Source organism: Pelodiscus sinensis, chromosome 7, assembly GCF_049634645.1.
Source record: "Pelodiscus sinensis isolate JC-2024 chromosome 7, ASM4963464v1, whole genome shotgun sequence".
NCBI lineage: Eukaryota > Metazoa > Chordata > Testudines > Trionychidae > Pelodiscus > Pelodiscus sinensis.
The window spans coordinates 34598335-34623909 of record NC_134717.1 but is presented as its reverse complement, the minus strand read 5'-3'; the positions used below and the strand labels follow the sequence as shown (position 1 = coordinate 34623909).

General features: G+C 40.2%; 2 protein-coding genes across 5 annotated transcripts in view; one reads left to right on the top strand and one right to left on the bottom strand.

Moving 5' to 3' along the window:
• Positions 1-1642, top strand: part of DPP4 (dipeptidyl peptidase 4) — a 76664-nt gene extending 75022 nt beyond the window's left edge. Inside the window, exon 26 of the mRNA XM_006114841.4 lies at positions 783-1642. Coding sequence (XP_006114903.2) covers positions 783-881 — 99 coding nt within the window. The 3' untranslated portion in view covers positions 882-1642. The remainder of the gene's footprint in view (positions 1-782) is intronic.
• Positions 1643-5216: 3574 nt separating this feature from the next.
• The window catches only part of SLC4A10 (solute carrier family 4 member 10), a 308999-nt gene continuing 288640 nt past the window's right edge, over positions 5217-25575 (bottom strand). For 3 of the 4 annotated variants that reach the window (XM_014569435.3, XM_075933501.1, XM_006114839.4), the window contains exons 22-25: positions 25053-25175; positions 21231-21298; positions 16728-16844; positions 5217-10228 (exon numbers count right to left, since the gene is read on the bottom strand). In XM_014569435.3, coding sequence (XP_014424921.1) covers positions 10162-10228; positions 16728-16844; positions 21231-21298; positions 25053-25175 — 375 coding nt within the window. In that variant the 3' untranslated portion in view covers positions 5217-10161. Of the gene's footprint in view, positions 10229-16009; positions 16049-16727; positions 16845-21230; positions 21299-25052; positions 25176-25575 lie in introns of all 4 variants that reach the window. The other variant, XM_075933502.1, reaches the window with a different exon arrangement.

Genomic DNA, 25575 nt, shown 5'->3' with positions numbered 1-25575 from the left:
ATGTGGGCCACATCTGAAATTTGTAGTTAAATCCCAGAGTTCTTCATTGTTCACAGCCATCAGCTACTTGCCTTTTTTGATGCTACATATGAAAGCTAAGAAATCTAAGAAAGCTAAGAAAATCCTGTTAGCACAGAGGTAGGGCTGATAGTATGTCCCACCAGCACACACCATGTAAGAACTAGGGGTCACCAAATGAAATCAATAGGTAGAAACAAACAAAAGGAAGGGGTTTCTTTTCATGCACAGTCACATAGTCAACCTGTGGAACTCCTTGCCAGAAGAGGTTGCAAAGATAAGGAGTTTAACGGGGTTCAAGAAAGAACTAGATAAATTCATGGAGGTTAGGTCCATCAATACTTATTAGCCAAAATGGGTAGGAATGGTGTCCCTAGCCTCTATTTATCAAGGGCTGGAAATGGATGACAGGAGAGAGATCACTTGATAACCTGTTTCTGTTCACTCCCTCTGGCATTGGCCGCTGTCAGAAGATAGGGTACTGGGCTAGATGGACCTTTAGTCTGGTCCAGCATGGTCATTCTTATGTTCTTATAAAGCAAGGAAATAACTAAGTTGCTCAGTACTTCATCGACATTCCACACATCAGTTCCCCTTCTCAGCCTCACCTGCCTCCACCATCATTCCAACAACCAGCGGACGCACTGGAACTCTGTTAATTTGTTTGATTACATATGTGTTGTTTATGTATGTTGCATGTATCAATTATATCTACCTCTATACAAAACTTCTGCACAGTGTAATACTGTTTTTCTTTTCCCTAGTGGTATACGGACAAAGACCATGGCATTGGAGGACTGGCACATAGCCATATTTATACCCATATGAGCCATTTCATTAAGCAATGCTTCTCATTGCCCTAGTTCCAAAATGGCATTTCATACCATACTGGGATTTCTCTATCAAGTTGTTAATAATGGCACTTTTCCAGTAGATTCTTTCATCTATACTTGCACTGAGCCAATATAACTATTTTTATGAACATCTGAAAACAGTTTTTTAAATTCTTAATGACCACATCATGTCCATTTTTATGACAATCTCTGTTGCCAAGCAACTATTGAATTTTTATTTAAATTTGTTTTAAATCAGGTTTTACAGCACAAGAATGTTTACATGCCATTTGCCAAATTTCTTTTTTTAAACTATGGTGCTTAAATGAATACCTTTTTTGTACTTTCTACTTTCACTCTAAAATGGAAATGTAACACATATAATCTGGTTCTTATATTAGTGAGACTGATTGATAAGTTACTCATACATTCACAGAGTTGCTAGCTGAATAGCATACAATTATGGATTTGAAACATACTTTTTGATGTTATCCATGTAAATTTTGACAGTTGCAGGAAATTATTGGGAGGGGGCAGACAATTACTGAATGGCAGTAGATGTTGAGAAAAAGCTTTATAACCATTAAAACATAAATTGAAATCACGTCGTCGAATATACAAAGTAAATATCCTTAATTAAAACTAAGTTCTCAACCAGCATTTTTGTTCCTGGACATTCTCAGTTTTGATGCAATAATATTTTGTTAGTTTGTACATGTACAGTGAAATTGATATTTATCAAGAAAATTTAAATCCTTTCATGCCTAATTATAACCTGTCAAAAAAACTCAGATGGCTAATAGAGGTCTTTTCTGAAGTTTACTGAAATCTGAATATTTTTACTGAAAATCAGGATGAAATTTTCAACAAAAACTTCTGCAAAAATGATGTCCCCTCCCCCCTTTAACCAGCTATACTAAAAAGAGCAATAAGGGAGACTTACATATTACATTTCTTGTAGAAAACACTATTTTTTTCAGAACAATTCAATTCATCAGATGACATGATGGATCTACTCTGTAGGATTATGTAAACACCCTCCCATGCCAACAAACACAGATTGATTATAGGAAAGCTCTGCAAAGTCCTTCACAGATACCTCTCAAAACAGTGGGGTTAAATTTCACAAGTGCCTAAAGGGCACCAGCATTGTGGCACTTACTCCTTAATCAGATAACCAGGTTTGCTTACATGCAACATGAGCAAGGATTTTTGGCCACTGTTACTTAGTGTAATCTTTGAGAGGCATCAACTGTATCACCATGGGTAGGTTGCCAGTGTTTAAGATACAGATAATGAATGAAAAAGGATAATGCAACCTGATCATCTAACAATCTGTGGGAACAAAGACTCAATGATGTCTTTGTATAGAAATGTGCTATAGTGTCAGAGTTTTCCACAACCTTCCTATAAAATTCTCTCAGACTTATCATGTTCCACTTAACAGTCTCCATGCTGGAAAAATCAGGACTAGTATGAGCCTTTTAGAATTAAAAATAAAGAGACCATACAGTGCTGTAGCTTTTAGCAGAGCTCTCTGTGCCCTGTATGGAAAGAGCTAAATCATTTGTCTTAAAACCAGAACAGCAAACTTGTAATGGACTAAAGGCATAGGTATGGACAGAATCAATATTTTGTTCTGTACAATAGTGATAGAAATGTAGCTGTGTTAGTCTGGGGTAGTTGAAGCAAAATGCAGGACAATGTAGCACTTTAAAGACTAACAAGATGGTTTATTAGATGATGAGCTTTCGTGGGCCAGACCAGAAGTGGGTCTGGCCCACGAAAGCTCATCATCTAATAAACCATCTTGTTAGTCTTTAAAGTGCTACATTGTCCTGCATTTTGTTCTGTACAGTACCTGTAGTTCTTTGTCAAAACTCCAATAACAAATACATTTTTGTAATGATGAAAAATTAATCCAATGCAGAATTTCCACCCTTTTCACAATTGTGTTTGTTTAGCCCTTGGTAGTATTGTGTAACAAACTACGACATTACTATATGACATTTAGCACACTGGGTTTCTTACCTATCAGGTAGTTATTACATGTGCATGACGGGTTAGTAATCTTAGGTGTGAATCTAGAAGTAGTCAGATTAAAATCCAGGGAGGAAACAAACTCAAAGAAGCATTAGTGTTCCATCTCCATGAAGAGACAGACTGGCTTCTAGTGGAAACAAGGCTGCAGTTTTCACAAACGTGTACTTTGAAAACAGTACAGCCTTACCTCATTTACTCAAACAGATCCCTCCACCTCGTGTGATTGATAGGATTATCTCCATTACAGTGGTGTTTTTAGGTGTAGGACGACAATAATTAGATATGCTGAAAGCTATAGAAGTGATAAGTAACTTTTCCTTCCTTATTTATGCCAGGGGAAGCACATTAAAGAAACATTAAAAAATAGCAACCATGATAAAATAATCTCTTGTGTAGAAACCTTTTTTTTTTTCAATGGGCCTCAGCTCTCCCCCGAGGACAGGTATGAGAGCTTCATAAAGGATAGTACAGCTTTCCTTCATTAGTACTCACTGCAAATAATAGGGAGTGCTACCAATTGAAACAAATATCTCTTAGTCATATTAATACCACTCTATGCCAGAAATCTACTGACCGCTATACAGGCAGTCCCCGACTTACGTGGATCCGACTTATGTCGGATCCGCAGTTACGAACGGGGCTGCCCCGGAGTACACGGACTGCGGGACCTCGCGGTCCCACCGCCCGTGTACTCCGGGCGAGAAAAGCTGCTCCGCGTCTCCCTGGTCTGCAGACCAGGAAGACGCGGAGCAAAGCCGCTGCCCAAGCCTCCCCCCCGCCCCCCCGCGACTTTGCAAAGCCTTGGGGAAGCCAGCAGTGGGGCAGCCCAGGCTTTGCAAAGCCGCGGGGGGGCTCGGGCAGCGAGGCAGCCCAGACGCCCCGCGGCTGTCCCGCTGCCGGCGTCCTCAGAGGCTTTGCTCCCCATCTCCCTGGTCTGTTGGTCTCCAGCAGACGAGGGAGACTGGGAGCAAAGCCGCGGAGGACCCAGGCAGCAGGACCGCGGTGTGTCTCGGTCCGCCGCCCGCGTCTTCCTGGTCTGCTGGGGTGGGGGGGGCGCAGCTAGTACGCCCCCCCCCCCCAGCAGACTAGGCTTTTCTCCCGACGCCTGTGGCAGAGCAGCTGGGGCGCTGCCGGTTGGTCCCGCAGCGTTGCTCTGGGCGCTACTGGACCAACCCAGCAGCACCCCAGCTGCTCTGGTCCTGATTCAGCCACTGCTGGTCAGTTTCAGCAGCAGCTGAATCAGGACGCCTGGGGCAGAGCAGATGGGGTGCTGCTGGGTTGGTCCAGTTGTGCCGAGGAGCGGCGCTACTGGACCAACCCAGCAGCACCCCAGCTGCTCTGCCCCAGGCGTCCTGATTTAGCCGCTGCTGAAACTGACCAGCGCTGACTACAGGAAGCCCGAGGCAGAGTTGCTCTGCCCCGGGCTCCCAGGAATCAGCTGCTGATCAGTTTCAGCAGCAGCTGACTTGGGGACGCTTGGGGTTCTTAAGTTGATTCTGTATGTAAGTCAGAACTGGCGGTCAGTTTCAGCAGCGGCTGAATCTGGACGCCAGTTCCGACTTACATACAGATTCAACTTAAGAACAAACCTACAGTCCCTAACTTGTACGTAACCTGGGGACTGCCTGTACTTACTTACACACCTCCAGTTTTCATCCAGAACACGTCACATAACCCATTGTCTACAGCCAAGCCCTAAGATAACAATCAGATTTACTCCAATGCCTCAGACAAACACCTACAGGAACTCTAGTAAGCATTGTTAAACTATGATACCCACCTAGAGAAGTGAAGAAACAGATTGAAAAAATTACCCAGAAGTCAACTACTACAGGACAGACCCAGCAAAGAAAGCAACAGAATGCCACTAAACATTATTTAGAGCCCCCAGCTTAAACCCCTCCTACATATCATTAAGGATCTACAATCTATCATGATGATGATCCCTCACTTTCACAGACCTTGGGAAAAAGGCCAGTCTTGCTTACAGACAGTTCTCCCCGCCCCCTCTCACCAACCTGAGTCAAATGCTGCCTTCATACCCCACAACAGAAACACTAATCTAGGAACCTATCCCTGCAACAAACCTCATTGCCAGCTCTGTCCACAGATCTATCCTAATGACACCATCACAGGACCCAACCACATCAGCTATACCATCCAAGGCTCATTCATATGCAGATCTACTAATGTGATATATGCCATCATATGCCAGCAATGCCCCTCTGCTATGTATATCAGACAATCAGACTGTATCCATGCAAAAAAAATAAATGGACACAAATCAGACATCCAAAAGCCAGTGGGAGAGCACTTTAACCCCCTGGGCACACACTTTCTGACTTACAAGTTGCAAAAAAACCCCTTCAAACCCAGACTGCAATTCTCAGGCAAAAAAAACCCTCTTCAAACCCAGACTGCAATGAGAAACTGCTGAGCTGGAATTCATATGCAGATCTGACACCCTGAACAAAGGTCTAAATCAGGGTGGAGAAAGTAAGGCTCGGGGGCCAGAGGCAGTCTCACCCCCTCTCCCCGCTTATCTGGATCTGGCCCCCGATGAGCAGGGCTTGCCCCAGCATTTGGGAGCCCATGCTGGTGAGGTGTGGGTTGTTTATTTGTTTTTCTCACTTGTGTGCAGCCCCTGACTGACTTTTCTGTGGGTCAGTGGCCCCCAACCAACAAAAACAGGTTCCCTACCCTGGTCTAAATAAACACATGGAGTTGTTCTTGTATTACAACAGGTAATTTCCCATTCAAGTACTCTCACCTTGTCAACACTGTTGAAGATAAGCCATATGCACTCTGATTTAATTAGCACAGATGTTTAATCCCGTCTCTGTATCTTTTTCTTTTTGTCATTCTTTTCAGCATCTGAGGAAGTGAGTTGTAGCTCATGAAAGTTTAAGCCTTAATACCCTAATAAATCTGTTAGTCTTTAAAGTGCCAGCAGACTCTTTGTTGGTTTGTTCAATGGAAACTTGTGTCCAATGTGGTTTACATAAGCAGTACATCCTGTCCTCCAATTGGTAAAATCTGACTGGCAAGGCCCTTTAGCTTTTAAACATTTCATTCTGCTTTATTTAATTGCTTTGTTTTATCAACGAGGCAGAACATTGCATTTCAAAGTATTATGCTAATTATCTTAAATTACTCTCATCTTAGGTGATAAGCAGCTTCTAGGACATAGATGAAAACTGATTTGAAGCATGAAACAGTCCTATCACTAGGGTATGAATAGTATTGCCATTGTAGCAGTGGTGCATCGTTGGCTGCCAGGGTAATATACAGGAGGAATACAATGGTCTGATTCTAGTCCCTCATACACACACATTCCCCCACCCCAACTCCTTATAATTACACCAGGGTAAGGCAGAACAGAATCAGGCTAGAATCACAAGGTGGATTAAGGCCCATTTTAGGCACCAGAGTACAATAGTTAGGCACAAATGGTATGTCCCACCCAGCCTGCTGTGTGGAGAAACCTCCCTGATTCCAAGTAGCAATCATGTTGTAATCACACAATTCAGTCAGCATGAAACACCATGTGGGTAGGATTTCAACACCTTTCAGACTCCCTGTAGCTATAGGATTGGCAGCACATCCCAAGCAGATCTGGTGATTGATTTAACCTCAGGAACATAAGAAAACACAAAGATCTGCACTCTCTCTATAATGGGCCATTAACGCATTGTATGAGTGGAGCACCACAGAAATAGTGTGGATTATAATTCTGGCCAGTGACCATAATACAAATAAGCAGGGGGCAGGGTGAAATGTACATCACTGGGGAAAGGGCTAAGCCCGGGCTCTGTACCCTCTTGGACCTGCCAGCACATCTGAGTCAGTGTGCCAAGGGGAAGTAATCTATGTAGGGATAGGCTGATGTACATGATTTCCTCCAGAGCAAGAGGAGGAACCAGAGACCATTTTAGGGACTAAATCATCATCTAGTTTCTGGTCTGTGCCTGAGGAAATGCAACTCTGTGCTATCTCTGTTCAGTGCTTGTAGTGAACATTTAATTACACTCATCCAGTTTTAGAACAGAAACCATATCATGTGACTTGTGAGTTGTAACAACTAGTTAACGCAGTTCGAAACCTTAATGAGGCACTGTCTAGGCACAGAGTTTCACTGGCACAGAGCAGCTTGCAGGATTAGTGCAGTCAATGTAATTATTTACTCCAAAATGTTCATTGAGCTGTGAGTGCCTCACACAGCTTCCTTAGTGCAAGCGAAACATTTCAACGTGTCTACCTGACGTAGCATTTCAGCTGTTTACAGCAAGAAACACACGTCATGCTGCACAAATGCCCTGCAGATTTGATCACTTGCAACGTGTCTTGCAATAGGAAAATGAAAATCAGTTAGGATAAATATTTATTTCCACATAACATTTCTTAGTCGTGAAAAACACAATATTCTATTCACATGTACACATTACTTTAACTTTTGTAATAAATTACATCCAAGAAATTCAGTAATTTTGACCAGGAATATGAAATTAGAAGTAAATACATAACACTACATTTGCATTATAGTTGATGTGATTTCAAAATGTTAAGATTAACATTGGAATAGCATTAAAATTCACAAGTATAGAGTGACTGTAAAAAAACCCCTCAAATACTGAACGGAAATACAGAATGCCACTGAATACACTGATTTCTTAGTATTCTAAGAGTTGGTCAAGTGAAACATCTAATTCACTTTGATCATCTGTAACAGAAAGTCAGCAACATATCAAAACATCAGCAGGCTTCTTCCAGAGATGAACCAATATTGTACTTCTATACTAAGCTTAAAACAATTGGAATGTTACAATGTATCATCAGGTACACAAAAACAAAGCATTTTAACCTTAAGGTGCCTGCATTTTCCCTAACTTTACAAATACAAGCCATTTTTATTAAATGTAAATACTTCTTTGCATCCATTAAATACAATCTTCTTTATTTTAGTATTATCAAAACCCTTTAAGGTCATTTTAGAGTTTAGAACAGTTTCCCTACTTATTTTCAATAGAATGCATTGGCTACATTAGTCAGCTTTACAAGCAATGCTTTTAATGTGTTGGATATGGTGTATATGAAAAGTAATTCTTGTGAGTTCTGTGGAGAGATTATTAGCATATTGGAAGAGCTAGGAAGCCTTAAAGTCCTATAAATTGATCACTGGTAATGATTACAAGACTGCAAGCCATTAGCACAATGATGAGAATTCGTGTCATTTTTGAATTTGTTAAAAATAACAAATCAAGGCATTCCCACATAACACTCTAAAATTTATGTTATTGTTCCAATTCTTTATTGGAAAATGTAGTTTGCTAAAAAATTGAAGGGTCATGCCTATATAGTAAAATCAGTTTGTATGTACTAAACTGACTTATTTTTAATGACTTTAAACTGTTAAACTATTAGAAAAAAATCACAAGTTTAAAAAATAATTGTGATTAAATGCAGTTTTAAACACACTGTTAATAATACCAGTTTAATTTTATTATAAATATTTTTGAGCATTTTTCTACATTTTCAAATATATTCATTTCAATAAAACACAGAATACAAAGTGTACTGTGCTAACTTTATATTATTACTTTTATAACAAATATTTACACTATAAAAACAAAAAAAAATTACTGTTTTTTAATTTAACTCATACAGGTACCAGTGCACTCTCTTTATAATGGAAGTGCAATTTATAAATACATTTTTTCATAACTGTACTCAAAAATAAAACAACGTAAAACGTTACAAATCAAAGCATGAAGCAGAAAATGAATGTTTAGTACATCTAGCACATAAATACCTTGAACACCAGCTACTATAGAGCTATGTGACCACCTTCAGGTGATATTATAAATAAGAAGCAGGTAACATTATCTTCCATAACAGTAAACTTGTATGTTGTTGTACAAACATAAATGTATTACTATTACTGATTGCCTGAACCAGAAATAGGACTTAGTGGATTTGTATGCAGTAAATTAATTGAAATCAATATATTTGAAAATGTAGAAAAATATACAAATATTATAACAAATTTAAATTGGTATTGTATTATTGTTTAATAGTGCAATTAAAACTGCAATTAATTGTGCCTATTTTTTAAACTAGCTAGTTAATTTTGTATTAATCACATACTTTGTGATTGACTGTCCTAGTTTTTGCATCATGTCTTAATTGCAATGAACGTGCATTTAATGGACTAAGGAAAAGAGCATGTAACAAAAACAGTAGTCAACCATCTCTAAGTTTGTGTGCATGATTCATATCTGGATTATAGCAGGGCATTATTGTAAGCTAAGGGGCAACAATATAGGTGTACATCTTAATGTATGATTTTATTGGAGGCATTTAAAGGTTTTAGGCAATTACACAGAAAACTGATCATCACTAGAAGGGCAACAAAACTGCATGTGTCTGGTAACGATTTATATCCACAAAATTCCCACTAGTATTCTAAAATACCAGGTTCATTAACAACATAATGCACCTTTTTTGCCTACCATTGCAACATTGAGTACAGTACAAGATACTGTAATCACAGCTTGCATTTTTAGCAAATACCATATGAATATTTCACATCAAAGGATGTGTTTTAACAAGGTGAGAGAATGTATTTATATATATTAGATATGTGATTTTATGTTCTAGTTACATATAATTTTGAATATTAAATATTCTGTATTAATTCAAGGAAAACTGCATAAATAAAAAGTCGGATACTAGTGCCCTTAGTACAAGAATAACCCTTGAGTTCAGTGGGAAAGTTCACAGAGGTAAGGATTATTGTAGCAAGAAAGGGTTTGCAGATTAGGTCAGAAATTATTTTTTAAAAAGCTTTTAAAACTAACTTTTCCTTGTTAATTTGGGCCTCTTGAAATAATTGACTAGAACTAAAAAAGAAATGGGGCTGTTTGTCTTGAATGAAGATATTACGTATTCTCACACAAGTGAAGTAGAAAAATACACTAAAAACTCACTAAATTATAAGTTTTGAAAGAAATATGGTTACTAAATTGCTGAGCTGTATTATCAAGTGGCTAACACATAGCAAGAAAAGTGAAGATGCTTGAGTACAATAGATTTTGCACAGATAACTGACTGTAGACATTTAGAAGAAAATTAAATAAATATTGCACTACTTACATTATCTGTGCTATTTTGGGATGAAAGACAAAGTTTACAATATATGATCAAATCAGTTATATTAATGATTGTGGCACTCCTTTCATTTGTTTGGAAAAATAAATTGAAGAACAAGTCATAGACAAGTCTCCCGGTCAACACCTTTCCCTGAGTCAGCTTTCTTCTCTCGTCTGCTTTCAGCACTGGGAGGGAAGGAGCAAGGGAGGGAGAATAAAAAAAAACGTATATTACAGGAGTGTTATCATAGTTGCTAGAGCATTTCACTTGGGGTAAAACAGACACTGATCGCATTAACTTTTCATGCTACATGGCACAAACTGGGAAGCAAGAGTGAAAATTGCAGTATTCCATGGTACAGATGACACTGACCAGTATTTTAGTAAAGAGCTATGTAAAGACTTAACTGAAAGTTTGCACATGAACAAATCTGCAACATGCAAGCAAAAATAGTTGCTGGGTTTTTTGGTGGTGGTGGGGTTTTTTTTGGTTTGTTTTTTGCAAATACAATAGCTAATGATTTAAAAAAAACCAGTGATAATGGTACAGTTTTGAGACAACACCAGCATTTTTTTAAAATGGCACAAACAAGAGATCCCAGTATTTCTTCACTATTATGTGCATATTTTCATCACTCACGTATAAGAAATATTTTTGACCAATTTATCTGAAGAAACAGTGAGCAGTGCTAGCAAATTCATAGGTATTCCATGGAAACCTCAGGTCTTCCTTTCTTCAGAAAAAAAAATCCAACTATTTTAATTTTAAATCTCTGATTCAATGCACATTTATGCTGGGCTGTGTGATGCCAGAGACATTTTTTTAAAAAAGTTTTCCAGCCATGCACAAAGCAGATGTTGCAGAATATTAACAAAAAGAACACTTTCTAGTCTGGATTCAAATACGAACTCAATTTTAATAGAAAAATGCTGATGATTTGCCTTCAGAAAGCAATATACAATATGTGCAAGGGTGATTATTATCTCTGTCCTGAATCCTATTTTATTACAAGTTGCACAACAAATAGGTTGCATTGTGAAAGGAGAATCACTCAGGGCTCCATAAAGTAACGTAGTCACTTTAATAAAATTTAAAGACACTTCCAAAGCACGGGTAAATCAAAGACAAAGAATGGCAATATGTATTTTTAAATACAAACCTGGAGCATACATATAACCTCCTAGCAGGAATAATTCCCTAGCAGGAGTGAATGAGAACCAGGCCAAATCTAAACATAACTTAAAGAAGGTAGACAGATTTTCAAAGAAGTCTCCAAAATTGCTCCTTTAAAAATTCCTCACACAGTTTTTAAGGTTACAGGTGGGTTTTTTTTTCATTTAGTTAAATGAAGTCCAAACTCATCTCACTGGCTGTGGAGGCTTCTGCCTATTTCAAGGTGTGCTTCTGGAACTAACAGTGTAGAATACTGATTTCAGCTGGATACACCTGCTTAGTCCTATCACGTCTCTGGAAAAGAGTCTCTATCCTTCAGAGGGCTGATGTAGGGGGATGCATGTCCCCTGATAGTCTGACGTCAGGAGTGGATTTTTCCTTCTCACTGAATCAGCCAAATAAATTTAAATGTGCTATGCTGATATCTTCCTTCATGAGCTTGCCTGTGTGTGGATTCTTTGGTTTAGGGGGATACGGAGAACCAGTGAGCCAGGACAGGGACAGAAGAGTCTGTGAGGGTATGTCTACACTACAACACTAATTCGAACTAACTTAGTTTGAATTAGTTAATTCGAACTAAGCTAATTCAAATTAGCGCATCTAGACTTAAAAACTAGTTCGAATTAGTGTTTTGCTAATTCAAACTAGCATGTCCACACTGAGTGGACCCTGAACCGAGGTTAAGGATGGCCGGAAGCAGTGCCGGCAGGGCATCAGATTAGGACTTAGAGTGTGGAGCTGCTGCCTCAGGCTAGCCGAGGGCTGTGCTTAAAGGGTCCCGACCCCCACCCCGGACAGACAGTGCTCAGGGGTTCCCTGTTTGCAAAGCAGTCCTGGCTTGGAGTGCCCTGAGTGCCCACACTTGGCACATCACAACACTTGGCCATCAGCCCGGCTGCACTTGCCGCAGGCTGCCATCTGGAGGGGGGGTCAATCGGGGGGCTGCAGGAGAGCTTCCACCCGAGGAGCCCGCAGAGCCACCCCAGTCCTCCCCATTGGGGGCTCATACCCCATTCCTCCCTCACCTCCTTCCACTTACCCGTCCCTAGCCCCCCTTCCTGATGTACAAAATAAAGGACATGTGTGTTCAAAAATAGAAACTCTCTTTATTGAACAAACCTCGGGGAAACTGGGAAAAGAAGGTGGGAGAGGGGAAGAGAGAGGGTGGGAGAGGGGAGGGCAACTAAAATCATCAGGGTTTTGGAGCAGGTCCCATATGAAGAGAGGCTAAAGAGACTGGGACTTCTCAGCTTAGAAAAGAGGAGACCGAGGGGGGATATGATAGAGGTCTATAAAAGCATGAGTGGTGTGGAGAGGGTGCATAAAGAAAAGTTCTTCATTAGTTCCCATAATAGAAGGACTAAAGGACACCAAATGAAATGAATGGGTAGCAGGCTTCAAACTAATAACAGAAAGTTCTTTTTCACAAAGCAAATAGTCAACCTGTGGAACTCCTTGCTGCAGGAGGCTGTGAAGGCTAGAACTAGAACAGAGTTTAAAGAGAAGTGAGATAAAGTCATGGAGTGGTATTAGCCGGGGGTAGGAATGGTGTACCTGGCCTCTGTTTGTGGAAGGCTGGAGATGGATGGCACGAGACAAATTGCTTGGTCATTGTCTTCAGACCATCCCCTCCAGGGTACCTAGCATTGGCCGCTGTCGGCAGACAGGCTACTGGGCTAGATGGACCTTTGGTCTGACCCAGGACGGCCATTCTAAGCTCAGGGTCGGGGGTCTCAGTGGACCACCTTGATTTTCATGCCAACCTGCTCCTGGGTGGCCAGGCTGGCAGCTCTCCTGCCCTAGACGGCCACTTTCCTGTGCCTAGTGCGGAGGTCGTGGATGAGGTCCACGATGTCTGCACTAGACCAGGCGGGCACCCGCCTCTTGCGGACCTGGGCAGGCTCCTGGGAGCCGCCAGCCTGGTTCCGGGAAGAAGCGGAGGGCTGGGTGGCAGCGGGTGGCCGGCTCGAGCCGTGTCAGGTGCAGGGTCTGCTGGCTGGGTGCTGGCAGGCTTGCACCTGGCACGGGCACCATAGCCAGCCCGTGCCCCTTTAAGGGCTCCGGGGCCAGGAGGGGGGCAGAAGAGTTTCCCTGGTGTTGGCCAGAGTGGCCACCAGGGAAAGCTGGGGAGGTCTGGCCTCCCACTAGTTCGAATTAAGTGGCTACACAGCCCTTAATTCGAACTAGTTAATTCGAACTAGGCGTTAGTCCTCGTAGAATGAGGTTTATCTAGTTCGAATTAAGCGCTCCGCTAGTTCGAATTAAGTTCGAACTAGCAGTTTGCATGTGTCGCGCCTATCAAAGTTAATTCGAACTAACGTCTGTTAGTTCGAATTAACTTTGTAGTGTAGACATACCCTGATAGGGTAACTGTACTGGAGTGGCTGAGCAATCATTTGCTAATCTCTACTCTAAAGCAGCTCTGGGATACCTGCAGCCCTGATCTGTTTATTTAGTGTTAGCACCAAAGAGATTTTCAAGATTCACGCACTCCAAAGACTTTGCATATTTTTGACTTGACAGAGCCTCTACTGGTGATAAATGCTTGTATGAAATCTTATTACAAGATCTCAATTTGTTTCTGTTACCTCATTTAGTCATATTATTTCAGTAACATATAATAACATATAAATGAGCACAGGACTATAGACAAAGGCTTGTGTGGTTTAGTCCTAAAAGCACAAGTGCAATTGCCTTCAACACAAGACAATTCATGGCTTTCTCTTTCTGTGGCAGAATATTTCTCTTCCAGTGGCAGAACATATTTTTCTACAGGAAGCAGAATACTGTCATGCCATTCCTTTGATTACATGCAAAGCCCCTGGGTCTTTTCAGCGTCGGGTCATCCTTATAACTATTACACCATTGCATTCATTCATTTATTTTCAACATTTTCCCATCCATTTGGGATCAAACTATATTCTCAAATGTCAGTGAAAAATTTCCATTGAAGTTAATCTGGCCCTTATCTAGCTTTGTTTCTTCTATATCATAACTAAGCATGAGATGAACTTGCTTTCTTTATGAAGAACAAAAAATGAAAAGTTTGTGTTCTTTCTTTCTTGGAATCCACTTCTTTCCCTGTGTTCTACCCAGACAGCTGAGACAAACTAGGCCACTAGACACAGGAAACTTTGGATTTCTATAGGAACAGATTGGGCATTTACCGTATTGAGATTTTTATGATTAGAAACCTAAAAGTGAAAAATAAAGGGCCTAATTCTCCAGTTGCTATTTACATTAGTATGGACTTCTTAGGCTGAGTAAAAGGAGTGCAAATAATTACCAGGAAACAGAGAATGGTCATAAAGGTCAAATTATCTTCTGAGAGCCAACCCATCAACCTCACTAATATCATCTGAACCAAATTTTCTGCTAGTGTAGTTTGCTACAGTTCCGTTAAAATCAGTGGAGGTGCACCAGTATATTCCATCAGAGAATTTAGATAATCTGACTAATGTGTGTGTGTCTCCAATGTGTGTACACATACAAACACACATTAATTATTCTTGCTTTTAAAAAAAATATAGCACCATTGGTATGCATGGCACATGGAAGATAAATGAGACACTGCCATGATCTGAGGAGCTTACAAGCTACATGTAATGCAGAAGAATATAGAACTGTAAAATTTGTAGCTCATGGGTTGAGGACCTATATGTTTTAAGTTCAAGATCAGCATCTAGTGGATGTAAGCAAGAAAACTCCTGTAGGGCCCCTTAACTAAAAATACAAACCCAGAAATAAAGTCTCCTCAGTAATAGAATTCTAAGCAAGTTGGTACTCATTTGAGTAAGCCTCTGAGTCTTATTACTTTATTTGAATTCAATTCTGAATTCCCGCATGTAACATGAGTGCATAAGCCTCTCTCAGAATATCTCTGTGGAAACTAAAATAAAGAATCCTATTTTCAAGAGGAGGAGTGCCAGTGCAACCTCTCAGTGGCTATCCTAAAATTGCAGTCGCTACATTTCTGATATAGGAATTTTGATGAGTGGACCCGTATAGCTATTAACAGACAGTCCCTAAATACAAAGGGAGTCCCCCTGCACAGCCTCACTATAAAACATCTCCTATGGACAGTGGAATCACAGCAAATCTACTTTGATTATGGCCTTTGGAATTTATCTAGAGGGTGACACACAAAATCAGAGCAACATTTTTATTTTGATAGTAAATTGCTTCTAACATTAAGTACTGAGTAAGCTGATCTACAGAGATTTGAAATGAAGATTCTTGGTCATCAACTGTTCATCTTGTTTATGCTGTTTACAGAAAGGAACAACACTGAAAAAGCAGCATGCCATTTTGGGGTGACAAAATTCAGGACCACTGCTTTTATATTTCATTCTACTCAGCTGAGAGATGTTAACTGAATATTTTTCCACTATTTCATCTCTTCCCAAAGCAATTAAAAAGTCAATCCTTGCTTTAAATCTTTTTCAGGGATTATCTTGGAATTAGAAATGTCGGGCACAAATTTTGGATTAAAATAATAAAAAAAATTAGACAAATAAAAAAGTATATATTGCGAGTAACCTCAATTTCTTGATTAAATAGACAAATTATATTGAGTCTATAAAAACATTTCTAGACCTTATAGAACTGTACCTATTTCAAATATAGCAAAATAACACTGAGGATTTTGACAGAATTATTTTAGCATGGATCATGAATTTTCCATTCATCTTGTCTCCCCAAAAATTACATAAAGTAAATCAACTGGGTTTCGAGAAGACACTAATTAAAATGGGAAAATGCAATCAAGTAGGAGGTAGAGGGCAGGGTCTTACCTTTGGGGAATCAGCTTCTAGAGTGATTAGGAAGGGGAGCTTATGATAGAAATGTGATATGAAACAATTAAGTAGAAAATCATGTTAATTTAAAAGTTATGGAAATAGAGGAAAGTATTTGTTACAATAAATGCTCTATATTTAACATATCTACTCATTCATATTTGTATGGTCTGGCATGGATAAAAATGCTCTCTTCATTTTTAACATACCTGGATTATATTTTAAACTTATACCAAAAGGAAATTACATTTGGTTGGCTATTACAAATATTCATAAAGAAAAAGATGTTTACTGCAATTTCAAGAGTTCAACTCTGCCTTATATGTATATGTGTAGTACTCATTAACTCTAATGGGTGCTACATGTGAACATTTCAGTTACAATGATGGCCATGTTGTGTTTATTCAAAGAATAGATCAGAACAAATGCTATGTGATTTCCAATTGCTATGTGGTTTGTTACACAGGCATCAGGCTTGGTGAACTATATCTTTTCCCACTCTAGCATGCAGGTATTTATGATTCTATAAGGTAATAGGGAGCATAAGGCTCAGAATATTTTAATTATTTTTTTAAATAAATAACTCTTCAAGAAATACATTTACTGGTAGCTAAAGACCTTTTATATTTGATCATTTTTCAATTTTTAAAAAATCAATTATTTTGCTTGGTTCAAAACATGAAGTTTAATATATTAATAACTTAAAAGTTGAAACCTTTTAGAAGGAAAGCTTGACTCCTTATCCTTTGCATTCTCTGAGGATATCAGCAGTGTCTTCCATACGGCAGTTTTTGCCATTTCATCAGAAATATTTATCACAGATGGATCATCTCTATACAAAAAGAACACAATATCACAAGTGATCAGTCTTTGTTCTCTATATTACTTTACAGCAAGACTTGGCCATTGATGACGATGATGATAATAATAAATGTATAAATATGTTAAAATTATATTAGAATTTGGTAATTATTATTAGCAATTTCACACAACTTCCATTAATGTCATTTAGTGCTTTAGTTTTGAAAAATGTTGTGAAAACATGAATGAATTGATCCTAATAACATCTGTATGGTAATTAGATATCACCACCAATTTATAAAGGGGAAAATGAGGTATAGAGAGATTATGTCAATTTCCTAAGGCAACAGAACATATCAATGGACTAAAATGAAAGAACTCCTGTTTCTTACCACTATCATCAATTCTCTAGACCAGTGTTTCTCTATGGCTGATCTGTTGACCGTTGATAGTCCCAGAGATCTCCCTGAGAGAGTTGAGAAAGGCAGCCAGCCAGTCCCTAGTATTAAAAAGACTGAAAAACACTGATCTAGACCATGCTAATTACAAGTACAAGCTGCAGTATTTTAAAACCACTGGAAAGATGGCGTAATGTAAAGATTTGTTTTTCATGATTTCAAAATGAAATCCTTTCTAGTAAAATAAAAGAGGCATTAAAAACCTGTAACAGCAGACTCCTAAACCCTTTACTTACACCCTTAGCTTCACTAGGACTGCTTCAGAGTAAAAACTGTAGGGTCATGGACTTGACCTTTCATATGTTTATTATTTTAAGCATTTAAGGGCAGGGGTTGGGCGAAAGGGCCTCCACGGGCCACATCTGGCCCACCAAACAGGTTGAACTGGCCTGTGGAGGGTCTGCCACTCCCCCGCCCCCAGACCAATCAGGGCCTAGGGACATGGGAGTGCACGGCACTTACAGTCAACCCTGGTGGTTGACTCTAAGCATCACACCGGAGGGTAGGAAGCAAGAGACTTCATGCTCCCTCCACCCCCACGGCAATCAGGGTTTGGGAGTGGGGAGCAGTATGCAAAGTCTCCTCCTGCCTACCCCTGCCCTGCAAGGAGCACACAGTGTTTAGAAGCACCGCTCGCTCCTTGCAGGACAGGGGCAGGGCAGCAGGGAACTTCATGCGCTCCCTCACTCCCAAGCCCTGATTGGCCTGTGGATGGAGAGGTGCACAAAGTCTCCTCCCGCCCTGAAAGGGGCTCGGGACTTAGAGTCAAGCGCCAACTGCTGCTCACCTGGCAGTTAAGTGTCGAGCCCCTTGCAGGGTGGGAGGAGACTTTGTGCACCTCTCCATCCACAGGCCAATCAGGGCTTGGGAGTGAGGGAGCGCATGAAGTTCCCTGCTGCCCTGCCCCTGTCCTGCAAGGAGCAAGCGGTGCTTCTAAGCAGACTTGGCATGCTCCCCGCCTGCCCCCCCAGGCCCTGATTGACCTGGGGGTAAGAGGGGAGAGTGCATGACATCTCCTCCCACCACTAGGGGCCTGTGCCTACAGGGAACCTCCAGCTGTTCAGAACAGCTGGTAGTTCTCTTGGAGGGTGGGGACAGGAGCAAACACTTCACTCGCTCCCCCACACAGACATATCAGGGTGTCCTGGCCCCGCCCCTTCTGCCTGAGGCTCTGCCCCTTTCAGGGCAGTTTTGAAGTGGACCCTGGTAAAAAAATTATTGCCTTCACCTGATTAAGGGCCTCTGTCTGTGATAGCACAACACTGAATATTGTGATGATGATGGTGCTCACTCATTGCCAAGTATGATCATCTTCCATGGGAGTTGTGGACCCTCAGGTGGCTGATACGGCTGATCCTTGAACCACAAGTTTTGTTATAGTGAGGACAGATGTTTCCAGGTACAGCAGGAGGCCATGACTAGAAGCTGACCATGACTAGAAGCCAGTCTCCCTTTCCTCCTGCACCTCTTCTCCTCCACAGTTTGTCAGTGGGCAATTTCAAAATGCAGGGAGCCATTGTGTAGGACTTCTCTCCATTTGGAGTAATCCTGGGCAATTGTCTCCCATATGTCAATGTCAACGTTGCAGTTCTGTACGTTATCCTTTAGCAAGTCCTTTATAATGCCTCCGTTGTCCTCTCATGTTACTGCATCCTTTTTTCAGCTGAGAAAACAGGACCTGTTTTGGGAGGTGATGCATTGGCATGAGAACAACACGATCAGTCCAGTGAAGTTGCTGACAGGTGATCATTGTCTCAGTACTGGTGGTCTTTGCCTCTTCCAGAACATTGATGTTAGTATGCCTGTCCTCCCATTTGATCTTCAAGATGTTTCAGAGGCAGCATTGGTGATGCCTCTCAAGGACTTTCCAGTGATGTTTGTAGGTTGCCCAGATTTCAGACCCATACAATAGGGTTGGAAGAATGACGACTTGATAGACAAGAAGCTTGGTGTCTGTTCAAAAACCCTGTGCCATAAATGAGCAAAGGCTGCGCTGGCACAGCACAGACAATGTTGGATTTCTACATTTATATCTGCCTTGGATAAAAGATAACTTCCAAGATAGAGAAAATGATTGACATTCTCCAGTGCTTCTCTATTGATTTTAATAGATGGGGTGTATGGTACCACATTTAGGGTACGTCTACACAGCAACATTATTTCAAAATAACTAGTGTTATTTCAAAATAACTTAGTCTATGTCTACACAGCAGGCTGTTATTTCGAAATAATGTTGAAATATTATCAAGCTGGAGGACTTCTTACTCCAACTCCTGTAACCCTCATTGTATGAGTAAGGGAAGTCAAAAGAAGAGTACACTATTTTGATATAAGTGCTGTGTAGACACTCCCAATTTCGAAATAAACTATTTTGAAATAAGCTGCGCAATTGACGTAGCTCAATTCGTATAACTTATTTCAAGTGAATTCCTGCTGTGTAGGCACACCCTTAGAGAAGGCTGATTGATAACCTTAGTGTTGAGGGTGAGATCAAGACTTGTGTAAGCATCAGCAAACATATTCAGGATAGTTGGAAGATCTTCTCAGTGTGGGCAGAAACTGCATTATAATTAGCATACTGAAGTACCACTATAGATGTGGTGGAAATCTTGCTCTTAGCTTTCAACCTGCTAAGCCTAAACAGCTTTCCATCCATTCTGTAGAAGATTTCAACGTCAGCGGAAAATGACGGCAATAAAGACCACAAACATGGTTGAGGTGATGATATAGCCCTGTTTGACTCCTGTTTGTACTTTGAAAGGGTCACTCTGGGAGCCAGTACTGCTCAGAACAGTTGCTTTCATGTTGTCATGAAGCAAATTTAGGACACTGATGTATTTATCAGGACATCCAATCAGGACTTAACCTTTCATATATATATTTTTAAACATTAACTGCCTTCATCTGTGATCACACAACACTGAATATTGCATACCATTTATGACTTTATTTGTACAAAGATCAAAGCTTGGTGTACTCTGCAACAAAGTTTTTGATGAACTGTACCAGTTTATCAGTCTAGTGCCTGGGTTGTGTCTGTGGACTTTTGTGTCTGTGGAACAAGGAGGAGTAACAGTAGTTCGGAATAGGAAGCCTAGTCCAAACTACCTAGTTCGTGCCACGTGTAACCGCAGGGCATGGAGTCCGAACTAGCGGACATTTAAAAAAGGCGGCGCCCGGCAACATGTAAATGAAGCCTGGGAAATTCAAATCCTGGGCTTCATTTGCAACTCCGGTTGACTACATTACCACCCTAGTTCAAACTAGGGTGGTAGTGTAGACATACCCCAAGTAATTCAAAGTCATTACTCCCCAGTGCTTCCTGGGGCTCTAAGTCAAGGAAGCACATCCACAATAATGGAGCCTGCCTCAGAGTAATTTCAAGGCTCCCTCATAGTGGAGACACACTATTTCAATTTTGTTATTTCGGGAATTATTATTTGAATTTAGTTATTTCAAAATAATTTCCTAGTGTAGACATGCCCTTCTTAGGGTCTACACTGCAGTTGGACACCTGCTGCTGGCCCATGCCAGTTGATGCAGGTTCATGGGGTTTGGCTGCAGCCCAAAGCCTGAGACCCTGCCACCCAATTCTTGTTATGGGTGCACCACGAGTCAGCACAACTATGCACCATTAGTGGCCCGGCTCTGCAGTCTTTTACATGCAAAACCTCCACTTATGTACTTTTCTTATGCTGCATGAAGTCTGCAGGATCAGGTCCCCAGGCTAAGAGGTAGAACCTGTGACACAAAAGCATGAAGCACAACAAGGTTTGAGTTGCAGATTTGTGTTCTGCTAACACACATGCATATTTTCTCTTGGAAGGACTGATTTCACTCTATGCCAAGATTAAGAATTGCCACTGTACTGTGGCATGACAGAGAACATTTTATAAAATTGTAGTACTTTTCTGATGTTTGTTTACATCAGCCCTAAATTAATCAAAAGTATATTTTACCTGTAATGACCTTCGAGTGGTAACTGAACAGTCCCCTCCTCCTCCATTGCTAACATACTTTGTTCTTCCTAAGAGGAAGAAATTTATACGTGAGACACAAAATGATATCCTGAACATGGATCTTTTTGCTTCAGAGGGGTAGCCAAGTTAGTCTGTAACTAGAAAAACTTAAAAAACAACAAATAGTCTAGTAGCACCTTAAAGACTAACAAAACATGTAGATGGTATCATGAGCTTTCGTGAGCACAACCCACTTCTTCAGATTAATGGAGTTATTAAAGGTCCAGTTCCAAAACAAATAGGGAATGGGAGGAAGGGGGGAAGAGGAAGGAAGAGAAGAAGGAAGGGGAAAAAAGGGGGAGGGGGAAAATAGTCAATTAGAGTGTTCTTGTTACATGAAGCTGATAGAGAAGTACAAATTGTTCTTAAGTGCCATTGTTTGGTTTTTTAAGTCATTAGGATGTGCAAGGTATGTGCTAGCCAGCTAATGTCTTTATTCATACCTTTGTGATGGGTCCCAAACCTGTAAATGAAGTTAAGTTCCAAGGCTCCCCTGTGTATTTGGCTTGTGGAATTGGCCTGAAACAACACGGTGACTTTGAGATCCATTTGGATCTTTTTGAATCTGTTATAAACTTTCTTTTCTGTAATATTAAATATTTACTAAAGTTCTTTAAAATAGAGGTTGCAGTCCCAATTGCTTTTTTGTGTTTGAAACATCTGATGCTGAGAATAATATTTTTAAAGGAAAATTCTTCACTTAAATTTCCTTTGTAAATTTACATGAGAGACGAGTTACTAATAAATATTTGCAAAGAATGTATATATCAGATTTCAAATGATATGTAAGAGCAGACATTTAGACAGTGATGAGTAAGCAAGAATCAGGTAATACCAGATTTATCACTACAGGCACAACTTTAACCTGAATGAGCCAAGGCTCCAAAATTAATTTTCAGTAGAACACAAAAAGGCACATGGGACTACCAAGGGCCAAGAACATTAGGGATGTGCATTCAAATCTCTTAGTCAAATTGTTGTGAGATCATACAACTTTTACATAAAAAAAAGATAACTCCTAAAAGTAACATGTCCTGTCTACAGTTAGAGCCACTTCAAGCAGCTACTGCTCTTCCTATCTTTCTGACTTCAAATCCAGAGAATCCCTCAACTATATCCTCGGCTGAAGAAAGATCATTTAAACTCAATGCTATACAAGTCTACAGGGCTCACATTATTCCAAGACCTCAGCCAGACCAGCAGACTTCCCAAGACCTACTTAAGAGCCAAAATCCCATGCAAACTATTACATGCAGAGCGTCAACATCTTCCACAAGAGTGCCAGGATCTCTGAAAGTCCAAAATTCTCTGTCCAAAGGCGAGTGGATATGTAATTTACAGGAAAATGTGGTTGCACGAGAGTCCATATGAACCCCATTAATTCTATCTCCAGTAAAGAAAACCTAACCCATGCTCCCATGGCCAACTCTCTAATATCACAAAACAAACAGCTCACAGAAATAATAGTCTGTATAGCGTAGGCCCACACAAGTGCTTCAAAGTTAGGTGTGCCTGCACTGACCAACAGATGCCACATAACAGCCTATGCTAACCCAGAACAGCACACCCAACTCCAAAAAAAAAGTGGGGGAGGGAATGTTATTTTCATACTGGGGAGTAGGTAGAGGCAGAATAGGAACAGGCTTGCTTCTTTCGTCTTTCATGGGTAGCCCTCTACTAGCTAATCCCCACATATGTTAGGAGGATTCAGACTGACCAATAGCAACAAAGTGAGAGCTTCCACTGTGTGACAGACACTGACACCACCCTGGGCTATGGACCATACCTCACGCCCTCATTCTTAATTTGGCACTAGCTATAATGGCCAGTATCATCTCCCTCTGTGCCTTGCCAAAAGTAAATTTGTCTCTCTATGCAGTTTACTACTAAACCTGTAAAAAGTCTCCATTTTTATTTTTACAATGAGAAAAGTTTATTTTGTTTATTCCGGTCTTATTCAAAACATCTCAAGTAGTTAACTCTCAAATGGCCTCCAAAGAAATGTATGTATGTGGAAGAAATGGGTAATGTACAAAAAGAAAATGGCAAAACAGTGGGAAAAGTTGCCCTAGAAATGTACAGCAATGTAAATTATAAAATTTTGATCCAGTCGAATAAGTTTTTAGATCTTGTCAACTTTATTTATACTCTTGTGGGTAGAATATTTCTATTTTTAAAATCTGTATGATAGCAACTCTCCAATTAATTCTTTAGACTACGTCAGAAGTTTTATTACTAGTTAATTTTGTCATTTCCAAGCTTCACAGCTTCATAAGTTTTTGACAGTTAAACAGTTTTAATGATAGCTCCAAATATTTAGAAATGCCAAAACATGTAAAAATAACCTCTCGAAATAGACAGTGACTGAAATAAAGCAGCAGCAGCAGAAAAAAAAAAGATTTTCCCAGTTTTGTTTTCTGATGCCATGCGATCTGGAACATGAAAGAAAGCAACACATAAGCAAAATATGGGATGATATAGAAAGAGTTCCTTTCCAAGAACCCCCCAAAATGGAAAAAGGTACTTTGATTGCTTAATATTAGTTTGAATAAAAAAGACAATAGATCTGGGCTCAAATCTCTTGTCTACACTGGTATATCATTTACTGGGTCGAGTAGAATGAACAGTGTATTTTAAATTTCATTCTGATAGGTTTGGAAGTATATTGCACATAGTAGTTATTAATAATTAAGATATTTATCACTTATATTACATCTTTAGTTTTCAAATATTTTCATAAACATTCACTATGCACCAGGGAGAGAGGCAAGCAACTTTTATCTCCATTTTACAGGTGGCTAAACTGAGGTGAAGAGGCTAAGGCCCAGATTTTTTAAAATATTTAGGTGATGCTGTGGTCAGTGTTGCAATGCATGAATTAGGAGCCTATATACCACTGTAAAAGGATTTAGGCAGTTAGAGACAAAATCCAACTCAGAGCCAAAGGGGCTTAGGCTTCTGAGTTCCTAAATCACTTTTTAAATTAGATTTAGCCTCCTAAATCAGTTAGTGTTGCAATGCCTAAAGTAGGGGCCTATATATACCTTTGTAAAAGATTGGAATATTGAGGTTTCTGATTCTTAGGCTTGTGTTCAAATCACAGAGGGTGGCCAGGGGTCAGTTCTTTTATCGGCAGTCTAGTCAAAAAGAGACCCTGGCAGCTCTGGGCCATTAAGAGACTGGTTGGCATGGGGCTGGCAGGCTCCCTACTTGGCTCTGCATGGCTTACTGGAAACAGTGACATGTCACTTGGCACTTAGAGGAACGGCCACAGAGACTCCGTGTGCTTCCCTCATCCCAAATGCCAGCTCCACATCGGCAGAGGCAATGAGCAGAGCTGCCTACCCATGCTTCTGCCTAGGAGCTGAGGTCAAGGTGTAGCTTGAGGTAAGTGCCATCCACAGTCCACAATCCTCACACTTCCTGCATCCCAAGCCTCTGTGCCAGCTTGGAACCCACTCTTGTAACCCATCGCCTTTATTCCCAGCCCAACCCCAGAGCTTGCACCACCTCTCACACCCCTACCTCTGCCTCAGCTTGGAGCCCTCTCCCACATGCCAAACTCCTTAGCCCCACTCCCAATCCAGTGCCCCCTCCTGAACCCCAAACCCTTCATCCCTAGCCCTACCCCATCACTAGATTTGGAACTTTAAAATATGACAGATGATTTGCAGATGATTCAGTTCTAAGATTTGGGGGAGATAATTCAAGGAAAAATTGATATAGAAGAATAAACAAGTGAACAATGACATCCCAACCTACCTCTTTTTCTGCATCTTCGAGTTTCTTTTTCTTGCTCTCAGGCATCAAATCATCCAACCAGCTTAGCTCTCGTTTGGTAAAAAATAAATCCATGAGTTTTCTGACAAACACCAAAGCTAAAACCTGGTCAAGACATTTATTTCAATGGTCAGTTTACTGTGGGAAAACAAGAATGCTAAATATGCTTTTAAAAAGACACTTTCAATTTAAATTGTGGTCAAGATGCATGCATGGCACAAGCCTACATTTTGATGTTATGCTGTCTGTTCTCCTTTGCTTTCATACACTGAGTCAGTGTATCATTAAAGAGGGAAGTTGAATTTTATTCTTTATTTTGGAAGGGCTAATGAACTTTCCATTCCTTGGGACGTTATTAATTAATTATTAATTATTATTATTTTAGAGTTCAGTATATTCTGAGCCAGTTAATCTTCAAAGATATAACTAAGAAGAACTGATTTCAGAATCATATGAATCAATTGAAATATTTATTCCAATTAGTCATAAAACCATTAACAACAAA